This window comes from Arvicola amphibius, chromosome 5 (assembly GCF_903992535.2).
Source record: "Arvicola amphibius chromosome 5, mArvAmp1.2, whole genome shotgun sequence".
In the NCBI taxonomy this organism is placed as follows: domain Eukaryota; kingdom Metazoa; phylum Chordata; class Mammalia; order Rodentia; family Cricetidae; genus Arvicola; species Arvicola amphibius.
The window spans coordinates 125650596-125662754 of record NC_052051.1 but is presented as its reverse complement, the minus strand read 5'-3'; the positions used below and the strand labels follow the sequence as shown (position 1 = coordinate 125662754).

The 12159-nt window shown below is 39.4% G+C and overlaps 1 protein-coding gene across 1 annotated transcript in view; it reads left to right on the top strand.

Moving 5' to 3' along the window:
- The window catches only part of Dtwd2 (DTW domain containing 2), a 122805-nt gene that overhangs the window by 20259 nt on the left and 90387 nt on the right, over positions 1–12159 (top strand). Inside the window, exon 3 of the mRNA XM_038330217.1 lies at positions 9979–10169. Within this exon, the coding sequence (XP_038186145.1) occupies positions 10141–10169 (29 nt within the window). The 5' untranslated portion in view covers positions 9979–10140. The remainder of the gene's footprint in view (positions 1–9978; positions 10170–12159) is intronic.

Sequence of the window (12159 nt, the reverse complement as noted above, 5' to 3'; positions counted from 1 at the left end):
AAGGCTGAGGCAGAGAAGTTTGACTGTGAGTTTGAACCTAGCTACAAAGTGAATTCCAGGCCAGCCTGGGCAATAGTGTGAGAGAGCTTTTTTCAAAAAAAAAAAAAAACTAGAAAATACAATTTTGTTTACTTAGTGTCTTAGTTAGGGTTTCTATTGCTGGAATGAGACACCATGGCCAGAAAACAATCTGGAGAGGAAAGGGTTTATTCAGCTTACATTTATGTATTGCTGTTCATCAACAAAGGAAGTCAGGATGGCAACCTCAAACAGGCCAGGAACTGGACAGCAGAAGCTGTGGAACCTGGAAGCACAAGCTGATGCAGGACCGTGGAGGGGTGCTGCACATTGGGCTAGCTTCCCTGGCTTGCTCAGTCTGCTGCTTACAGAGCCCAGGACTACCATCCAGGGATGGAACACCTGGGCTGGGCCCTTCCTACTGATCACTAAATGTGGAAAATATCTTACAGCTGGATCTCATCAAGGCATTTCCTCAACCGAGGCTCCTTCCTCTCTGATGACTCTAGCTTATGTCAAATTGACACACAAAATCAGTCAGTGCAGTTAGCTTTTTAGAATTAGGGAGTCTTAAAAATTGTCTTGTTCTCTTTAGATAGGATATAGACTATATAGGATATAGACTATGTATAGGAGAGTTTCTAAACTGCACTAGATGAAAAAAGTTTCCTGGGTGTCAGTCAGAGAACAAGTTCTTTCTAGCAGTGGCTCTGGACCACTGTCCTGCAGGGTCTAATTACTTTGCCTTCTTGACCTTGATTGCTACCTTTAAAGGAGGCTTTAAAGGCAGCCAGCTTCCTGGACCTGCCAAGTCGGCTGCCTGTCTGGCCAATGGTCTTGACTTGCCCAGACCTCCAGCTGTCTGACCACATGCTTAGCTAAGTCCATTTATGTCATACTTATTGTCTACGCCCCTTTTGGAAAGTCTGGTTTAAGTTCTAGCTCCTCTGTAGCTTAGTGGTAGAATGCTTGCCCAGAATGCACGAGTCCCTGGGTTCTATCCTAAGGACAAAACAAAACAAAACAAAACAACCAAAGGTACTTGGTGTAATAAATACCAAGAAGAAAATAAATTAAAGCTGAAAACTGGGCATGGTGTTACAGACTGTAATCATAGCACTAAGGAGGTATAGTCAGGAGGAATAAGAGTTCAAGCCCAGCATTAACTACCTAGCAAGCTTGAGATCAACCTGGGATACATAAGGCTGTATGTTATACATGCATATGCACTCATACATGTAAACTAAAATAAAAAATAAAGATAATGTGGCTGGAGGGATTGGACCTCAGAATAAATACAAGATGATAGTTTCTCAGTGGTTCTCAACCTTTCCTAGTGCTGCGACCCTTTAATACAGTTCCTCATGCTGTGGTGATCCCCAATGACAAAATTATTTTTGTTGCTACTTCATAACTGTAATTTTAATATTGTTATGAATCATAATTTAAATATTTTCAGAGATGGAGATTTGCCAAAGGGGTTGCAACCCACAGATTCAGAGCCGCTGGTTTAGTTAAAAGATACAGATGTGTTTGAACAGGTTAAATTTGGTGGAAAAAATGTAATTTTTAAAATGTAAAATATTGAGTTTAAAATGGCACATCCACAGTGGGTTGCCAATGTCTGCTTATGGATGCTTTCACGTTTCTATGTAGGTTGGCTGTACCAGTTTCTATACACTCCTCCCTTCCTTCTCCATTAAAATACTAGGTTATTCCAAAGGTTCTCCTTCCCTCAATGAATTGAGGACCATGTTACCAAATAGCGATTATAATTAAGGATATGAAGAATAGCCTTGTAAAAACAAGGCTTTCAGCTCATAGAAGGCAAAGTATGGTTTTCTTCAGTCCGTCTCAAAATTTAGTTTTTCTGATAGCAACTGCCTTCCCCATTCTATATGATTTTAATTGTGTCAAAATCGTATATGTAAGTATACAAGTTGTAATGTTCACATCAAGCCTACTCCAAAGAGTATTTGCCCTATATCAGTCTATTTCCAAAAAGTTGGTTTATGACATTGTAAAGCAACCAGTGACGGAAAGGTCCTGAGGATCACAGTGCGGCACCATTTAAATCACACAGGGTCAGGCTGAGGTGAATCTCCTGCCCTTTGTCCCTGGTCAGCAAAACTTTTCAAGAAGCCACCCAAAGTGAAAGGAACACAAAATGGTGACATATGGAGATTCCAATGTTGAGACTGTCAACATTGCCTTATCTGAGACTGATGTGTAGTCGCAAAACTTTCAGAGACCATGAAAGAAATCTTGGCCTTGTCCCATCTGTGGGCTGTAGTGTCAGTGGTGTCACCCTCATGAGATCATAGATAATATCAGGAGTGATGCCGTGGAGCTGGGCATAGTGGTGCGCACCGGCAATTGCAAATTCAGAGGCCAAGACAGGATGACTGAGAGTTCAAAGCCAGTCTAAGTTACAGAGAAACACCGTATCGCAAAACAAACAAATAAGCAACAATAAAACCCTGCCAATTTTGGAAAAACAGCTTGACAAAATGTTTTACGTCCATTTCCTTTCCCCAAAGATCTGCTCTGTCTCAATCTCTCTCTCTCTCTTGGATTTTTCAAGACAGCATTTCTTTGTATAGACTTGACTGTTCTGGAACTCACTCTTGTAAACCAGGCTGACCTTGGACTCAAGAGATCGGTCAGCTTCTGCTTACCAAGTGCCAGGATTAACGATGTGTCCACACAACTTCTGCTCTGTGCCTTAAGGAAGCCTCCTTGTTCTCCTATAGACGTTTTCTCCCTGACCTTACTAAATTACCTATATGCATATCTAATCACATAAAGAGCTAGTTGCTTCTTTTCTTAGCTTCCTTATGCACATGGATTACTGTTCTTGTTCTTCTTAATCTGTTTTTGTTGCTGTCATCAGTTTAAAGGACCCATCGCTTGTACCTAAAGACAGAGAAAGCATGTGTTTTCATCCCTAGAAAGTCTGCTAGTTTTCAGAACTGGTGCTATTTGTATTTACGGCAGAATTCATCATTGCACGGTACTATGCCATCAATTAGGACATTAAATGACCTATCCTTTGTCAAAAGCACATGTTCACCCCACTTTCACACTCACTTCCGTTTCACTGCGTCAATCAAAAATGCCCATATGTATCCTGTTAATAACTAGGATTGCCCTGTCAAAGAGAGAAAGGAAGGGTTGTATAGTCAGGGGTCAAAGTCATCACAAGAGAACCCCAGAGAAAACACCTAACCAGGGCTCATAGGAGCTCACAGACTTTGTACTGACAGCTAGGGAGCCTGTATGGGCTCACCTAGGTTCTCTACATATGTGTGACAGTTGTGTAGCTTGGTCTATCTGTTGACTTCTAGCAGTGGGATCAGGGCCTGTCCCTAATTCTTGAGCTGGCTGACTTTTGGAAATCTAGTCCTCATACTGGGTTTGCCTTTCCTAGCCTTGATGCAAAGGGAGGAGCTCAGTCCTACCTCAACTTGATAGGCCATGCTTTGTTGACACCTATGGGAGGCCTGACCCTTTCTGAACAGAAATAAAGGAGTGGTGGAGGGGGCGGGGCAGAGGGAAGGCTGGGTGGAGAAATGGGAGGAGGAGGAAAGGCAAACTGCAACTGGGATGTAAAATAAATGAAAAAAAATTAACAAAAATTAGTAGGATTGCTAGACAAATGCAGGGAGCCAAGTTAATTTTGCATTTTATATTATTTCATAATAATTTTTGTATATCTCAAATGTTATATCAGATGCGCCTTCTAAAATTATTTGAAATTCAAATAGATCTGAATTCTCCATCTTTTTATTTTTATTACATTTAGTTGGTGTGTGTGTGTGTGTGTGTGTGTATGTGGAGTTGGGAGGACAACCAGTGGTAGTTGGTTATTTACTCCTATCATGTGGGTCCTAGGAACTCAGCTAGGTTGTCAGGCTTGGGGACAGGCACAATTACCCAACAAAACATCAGCCTGCACTTTCCATATTTTTAATACTTTAAAAAAGTTTTATTGTGGAATATATAATACACACACACACACACACATATTAGATTTATTTCTTTGCGCACAGCAGCCTTCCCCAGCTAGCTTCAGTTCCCACCAGAACGGTACGTCTGGTTCAGCTGATGCACTCAGCTTCATCATCACCATTATGCATGTATCAGCACCCAAAGACCACAGTGTAAAATCCATTCTTAGTGTTGGAGAACCTGAGTTTTGTATCAGACAAAGTTTCTCAGTCCTAGAAAGATTCTTTACTGCAGCTTTCTCTTTATTATATGATGAATATGCCAACCCAAATCAAAGGCTTTCTGGTGTGGCACCACATGTCATGAGACCCATTTTCTTCCAGAAAATCCCTTCCCACCCTCCTGAATACTTTAGAATACAAACTCCTGCAAACATCCATTTGTTCTGCAAAATACTGATATTGTGTGCTTTACTATGTGTATTCAAATTAGAAACTTAGACCCTGTCCTTGATCTCTAAGGACAGTTGATTCTGGATCCCATCAATTAGTCAGACAAAGCTGAGTGTTGCTTATAACGGTGTTACGGTTTTGATGTGATCATATTTTCCCCAAGAGTCCTGGGGTGATATGAGAAGTGGCGGGACTTTCTAAGAGGAGGCGGGGCCTAACGTCACATGGTTGGATTAATGGAGGTCCTATCCTTGGATGCAATTAATGTACTTCTGGAATTCCTAGTTAGATATTTAATGAGTGAATTGGAAGAGTGACTGACTCCTGAATCTCTCTTGTGTCTCCTGTGATTTCTTCTTGTGGTGTTTACACTGTTCTTAAACTTACATAACGATTAACTAAGCATTTCTTCCTCTCCCTCCCTCTTTCTCTCCTCTTCCTGTCCCTCTCCCCCTCTTCTTCTTTTTTCTTTCTTTCACTAGGGATCAAACCTAGGGACTCATATATTAAACTTATTTTCTTTTTAAAAGAAACTCCAGCTTCATGCATTTTGTAGATATTGACAATGAAAAATTAACTAATGCAGTAAGGAAGAATAATATGTGCACAGTCTTAATAGTGTCTCAGAAAAAGAAAGAAAAAGCTGAGGTACTTACTGAGATTTTGAAGTGTAATTTAAGGCAGATCTTTCTTTGAAATGGAATATCATTGTATTGCCTAGGTGGGTCTCAAACTGCCAAACATAAGTGATCATTTGTCCTCAGCCTCCCAAGTACTATTAGTTAAGACTCTAGGCATATGTCACTGTATCAGGCGAGGTGGGTCTTTCAGTATTGGTGCAGGTAGAGAGTATTGGCTAGGATTTGCTGTAAAACATAATATAGTTTATAATGGTTCTATAGCTTAGAACTGGCAGTTATAAATATAAATGTTATTTTTTATTATTTAGAGACAAGGTTTCACTGTGTAACCCTGACTGGCCTGGCACCCGTAGATATAACCCTACCTTTGCCTCCAAAGTACTAGAAGTAAAGATGTATACCCCCACATCCAGCCGGAAAGATGAGGTTTTGTTTTGAATCTTGGGATATAAACTACTGTTTTATAACTCCTATTGAAGAAATGATGGTTCTTCCAAAACATATCACTATTTAACATTTTAAAATCAAGATTATTGATGACAGTTTGTGTATTTCTTCTTGGAAAAGCATCAGTAATTCCTGGACAATTATGCCTAGAATTTTATTCAGGCACACTCTTACTTTTAATTTCCCACCTAAGACTCCAAAGAATAGAAATTCCTCAGCATTCCTGCTTATATCCTAAATGTGGGTCATGCTTTGTTGTGACTGAGGCAAATTCTAAAACTATTCTACCATTCTGCATTTTTTTAAAAAATCTCAGAGAGACTATAAAGTTTCCAAAGAAACACTTAACTCCAAGTAAGATGTGTTAGGTTATATGTGATTTATTCTATTAGTTCAGACTGCTATATGATAAAACTGGTAGGTTAGAAACAACAGAAATGTATTTAGAAGACCGAGAAGTCCAAAGTCAATGGAGAGCTGGCACCTGATGAGGGCCTGGCTTCTATTTCATTTATGATGTCTTTTTATAACATGGCACATGGTGGGAGGGGCAAGAAGCCACTCTCGTATCGCTGGGTAATTATTTCACTATTGTGGGCTCTTTTTGTTACATAATCTCTTCAAAAAGTTCATTTCCTAGGTTCCAGATGTGTGCGTGCATGCGTGCTGTGTGGGGTGTGTGTGTGTGTGTGTGGTGTGTGTGTGTGTGTGTATTCGTTGTGGTTGCAGTGGTGATGGTGGTGGTCAGAACATAGTTTATTAATAGATGTCATGATTTTCTTCTTGCGGACAATGACGGAAGAAAGCAGCAGGACTTAACGTATAACTGTAAAGAGTAGGACTATGTAGCCAAAGCAGTAACTTGGATTCCATGAGAGTAAGTTTATTTCCCCAAAACGTGTTGGGTGTATGTTCAGTGACCAGCCAGAGACTGTGCGAGAGGAATGGTCAAGTTTAAAGAAGATTCCTCCAATCCAGTTCTACAGTCTCCAGTACTTTAGCTGTTATGACCATTGTTAAAGGAAGGTTAGTGAGAACTCTTTAACTCGTAAAAGGCCTGTTCATGTTCCCACCCCCAGGGACACACTTCCTCCAAAAGGTCACATCAACTCCAAGAAGTCCTCACCTCCAAATCCTTCTCAACTACTCCCTGATAAGGAAGCATTCAAATATATGAGCCTCAAATATATGGAGATCATTCCTTTTGAAACCACCATAGCTGCCTTGAGCAGACACCGAAGACATTATTTCAGAAGAGCTGGAAACTCAGTGAACAGAGAAGACTATGCGGACACAGGCTTAACCAATAAATGTTTTTATTAGCCAGTCAGCAATTACACAGGGTGTTCAAAACCCCAGTTATAGTCTCAATGTTCATGCTGTGATATCACCACTACACACACACACACACACACAGACACACACACACACACACACACTGAAACCTTAAGCTCCTAGGAGATTTATTTTTTTTTTAAAAAAAAACCTTCAGAAAATGGAAGCTTAGCTTAATTGCTTCATAGGTCTATATTTTAAATCAAAACTAGTAAAAGCAGTAGGTTAAAAAACTGTTTAAAAAAAGGAAAATAAACACTCACCCCAATCCCCCTCACATGAAAGGTGGAACTCATTGTGTTCACTAGAGCTGGTTAACTTGTTAACAGAGATAGTCAGCATGGTTGGGGGTAGTCAGTGAAAGTCGACGTTCTCTGAGACAATGTGGTTTTTCCTTAGCAGGAGCCAATCAGAATGGTCAGGAGCCAGGCATAGTTGTAGAATCACAGAACTTGGGAACCTAAGGCAAGAGGATTTGGAGTTCAAGGTCAGCCTGGGATACACAACAAAACTGTCTTCCAGAAAAGACCAACTTGGGCTGTGATATGGTAACCTGTAAAAAAGAGAGGGCTTGAGAGGATACAGTTCATTGATCATTGACAGAGTGCTTCTCTAGGATGTACAGGGAGCTGGGTTTGATTTTTTTTAAATATCAGTTAATGAATTTTGAATATTCTGATTTTCCTAAGGAGGGGAACTGTTATAAAGCAGGAATACAGAAACACACACAGACACACACATGAATGTACATGTTTTCAATTAGAAATGCATACAAAATGCCCAAGAGGATGCTCCTGTATTCAGCAATTATCCTAGCAGTACTCATACCATTTCTAAACAAATAGTGGAAAAGCCTAAGTCCAGGTATGGTGGTGCATGCCTTTAATGCTAAGACTGGGAGGAAGAGGCAGGCAGCTGTCAGAATTCAAGGCCAGCCAGAGCTACATAAAATCCTATCTCAATAGAAAGAAAGGGAGAAAGAAAAAAAAAGAAGGAAGGAAGGAAGGAAGGAAGAAAAAAAGGAAGAAAAAAGGAAGGAAGGAAGGAAGGAAGGAAGGAAGGAAGGAAGGAAGGAAGGAAGGAAGGAAGGAAGGAAACAAGCCTACTGGGAGAATTTCAAAGCATCTACTATCTTAAAGTCCAGCTGGGTAGGAAGAATTTAAGCAAGAAAATGCAAATAGGAAAACCACTCTTCTGACAAGGAGCTGAGAGGTCGTTGGAGGCCCACTGTGGGGGACATGGTCAGTTTTGAAGTAGGGAACTGGACTATTGACAGATCTGGAATCATTTCTAAGGTAAGGATGCCCTTGAAACAAAGCTTCAGAAGATGGGGGTGAGAGGGGGAAAGGGAAGAACTTTCCCAAGCAAAGCCAACAGCACAAGCAAAGACAGTCCAAGCAAAGTTTATTAAAACAACCCCAGTCCAGAGAACTGCAAACATTACCCGTGGCTGAAGCAGTCAGGAACAGTAAGAAACAAAGTGTTTGTTGTGGAATGTGTATGTCCCTTGTTCTTGCCTCATGAAGGAATTTAGTAAAAGCATTTCTCTCTTCTCCTCCTCCTTCTATCTCATCTGTCTTTCTTGTCTGTCTCTCGGGTTATCTCTCTCTCTCTCTCTCTCTCTCTCTCTCTCTCTCTCTCTCCTCTCTCTCTCCTTCCTTTTACTTTTTCTTTTTGAGACAGAGTCTCTGACTATGTGGGCCTGGGTATCCTGGAACTTGCTATGTGAACTAGACTGGCTTCAACTCACCTGCCTCTGCTAAAAGCATAATTCTTGATGACTAAATAGAATATTTTATCTGATTAATTTTGTATTATTATAAATTTATCTGGATCCTGATAACCTTTTTATTAATGACCCTAATACTCTAAGAATAGAATTATGCATATCTTCAATTACATTGAAATGCTTTCTCTGACTATAATCTGGTTCCTGAAAATTTTAAAAATTTGTTGAATAAACATAAATTCACACATATGTTTCCTAGTAAGCAGATGCTATTCAAATCAAAGAAGTTATGCTCTAATATTTAGAATATTTGCAGAAATTGCCTAAAATTTTATGCTTGAATACTAGCATAATATTTCTGCATATGTTTTCATGCACACAATTTGCACCTTTTTTTCAGTGCAGGTGATCCAACCTGGAGCATTATGCATACTGGGCATCCAGTCTACTACTGGGCTACACCCCAGTCCCTCGTTTCTATTTTTCTAATGTCTAACCAATATTACATGCTGCCATCTGATGGTTTTCAAATTATTGTATAACATTCATGTTAGTAAATATTTTATATGAAGGGAAATATTTCAATAAACTAGCTAGATCACATTTTAATGCCTGGATACAGCATATAATTATGTAGATAATAATGTAACAATGTAGATAATAATATAACTTATTAGTGTAAATATACATTTTCAGAATATAAGCAATAAAGAACCTATTGGCAGAAGTAAAAATACTTCCTATGCTTGTTTTCTTTTTTTCTGGACTTCAGGCTTTGTGGGCTAAATGAAATCATGCCTGCATGGCATCACTTCTGTTTTGGTTTAGGGAAGGAAATCATTTTACAAGTTTGCTCCCATTCCCTCGAGTTTAGAGGTAACCGAAATCTTAGAAGTGGTTTTTCAGTGAGAAAAGGCAGGGTATGAATCCTGGTTCTGGATCACTTAATAAATATATAATAAAAGACAATAGTCATGCAATGTTGGTCAAATGAGGTGACCTCTGTGAGTATCCGTTTCTGCATCTGTTAAGTGGGAATAATAACAAGCACTTCAGAGGTTGTTGTGATGATCAGTGCCCACTGCTTGGTGATGAGCATGGTCTAGGGCATGGTAAATTCTCAGCACACTTTTCTCTAATCAATAGCATCATAGGCCTGAACCTGAACCAAAAGGAATTCGGCATAGGCATCTCTACTCCTAATATGATATGCAACTTGAAATAATTTTTTGTGACACTGTGATTCTGTTTCTGCATCCAGAAAATGAAAACGATGTTGCATCTCTTTGTAAATATGAGCACAAACCTTGAAAGTTACGTAAATGCTAATTCATGTATCATATTGAAACCTCTAGCTATGTTTATGGTCCTGAAGATAAGACTAGTTAATGTTTTGTATTTACAGTGTTCCTTCCACTCAGGCATTAAGAAGACATTTCCAAGGTGAGCAAGCATACAGCCTTGAATGTCGCCAGGGTTATGAACATGGAAGTCGGTGACAGGAGGGACTGGTATCCTAAGATCCACAGACAAGCCCTGTCCCTAAGAAGTAAATAGCAAGTCTTTAATGAACCTTGCCAGCTGCTGCAGTAAGAAGTGAGTAGGCCAGACCTCCAGGGTGGGCTGATAAGTCAGGCTCTAGGCTACTTGAAAACCTTCGGCCTCTCCTTTCCTTTTCAATGCCCAGCTACACCATGATTCGGTTCTTTGTAAAGTTAGCAGCAAAACAAGAAAGTGCAAGAGTGTGGATGTGGTAAGAACCTTTCTTTGACTCACGTCTCAAGAGAGGAGATTAATCATTGTAACTAGTTTAATTAACATTCAGATATTAATTTAAGAGCTGTATAATGCAGTAATCATATTCCTAGATATGAATTTTAACTTTGGAGTTTCCTAGCAATGTAAATTTAATATCCCAGGGTCTTAGAAAAGATGACAAGATAGTATCTACCTCATTAACTAGACCAATACCAATACCTTAACCATTATTAAAGGCTCCATGAATGCCTCACTAGCTGTGTGGTTCCGCTGGGTATGTAAATGAAGCTAGCTGTGACTGGAAAAACATAATGGTGACTCTTATGATGCCAGGACATATGATTTCATAAACAACAACTGTTCTTTCTTTCTCATCATTGCAATTCTAAAACAGTCCAGCACACAGGTTGTAAGGCAGCCTTTGCACAACTATGTACCCTTATCTTCATTTCCCTGTTGGTGAAATGGTTAAAACAGTACCCTCTCTACAAAGTTGTTTAAGCAGAGCTGTTTAAATAATACAAATAAAATATCAGCCCATTTTCTGACAGAGAGTAAATGTGTAGTGAAAGACACGTAAATCCCTTCAGATACTCCTGAGTGTAACCTATCATCATCTCAAAACTAACGTGGTCAGAGTCGGAACTTCTTACTGTAGACTTAGACACAGTAAACAAACCTCAAACAAAGCTGTGTCTGGTGTAGACTCAGCTCGTGTCAGTGCTGCCTAAGGCGTGCTGCTGTAGGAACACCGAATGTTGTTTCCTTTCCTTGGCAACCCTCACAACTCTTGTCTCTGAGACATCCTGATTTGTTTGCCTTCCATCCATGCCTCAAGTCCATTAAGCCAAGGGAGGTTGCTTATGGCTTCACAAGGTAGGCAAGGTCTGAATGTTGATTTGAATCTTCTAGAAGCAGCTGAAAGAAACCATAACCAGTTGGCATTAGAGCTGGACTTTGAGAAAGTATGGAGGTTTGGGGGAAGATGTTTTTAAAAGTTACAGGAAAAGAATAGAAACAGTGTCTTGAATTTCAGGGCTTGCATCTACGTTAGAGTTTGATTTACCTTCTCTAAGGGTTAACTCTGGAAAAATGTTTGTAGTATTTTTTTATCCAATTTATTCTCCTCTAAAGCTCATTATTGTCTTAATAGATTAAAATTAATTGTGGCATTAGTTCAAGCAAAATTTAATAAGGAAGTCAAATGCTTTGCTTCCGTCTTCCTCAAAAGCATTCTAAAGTAAAAGAGTTTTACATTATAAATTGCTCTCAAGTATCCCAACCATTTGCATTCATTATTTAAAGAAATAAATGCTTGTAAAATTGTATTCATAAAATAACAAAATGTTTTAAAAGAGAAATTTGTCAGTAATTCACAAGAGGAATTAGAGCTAGTTGTGTTTATCCATTAATATACTTACAATAGACTGCTCACTGAATTTCCTTTTGCCTTGTGCTTAATCCAAACTTTATCTTCATTTGCAATGGCTGGGAATGTTGCTATGGCAACATTAAGACTCAGGGTTTTAGAATGTGGCCAGGTCAGAATGTAACATTCACACTTCTATGTGTGTCTATAAAGTCTGGTCTATGGTATTTACTGTGAGAGGCTGTGTTGTTATTGTTGTTGTTGTATATGCGTTCCAGAGGATAATTTCCTTAATTTCCCCTATCTAAATATCTTGGAGAAAAGAAAGAGAGGAAGGGAGGAAGAGAGGGAGGGAGGAAGGGAGGGAGGGATGAAGCGGAAGCGCTACAGTTTCAGGAAAGCTGGCCTATAAAACTACTCCTGACATTGTGCTTTCAATCTTTGTCTTGTTAGGTTTAC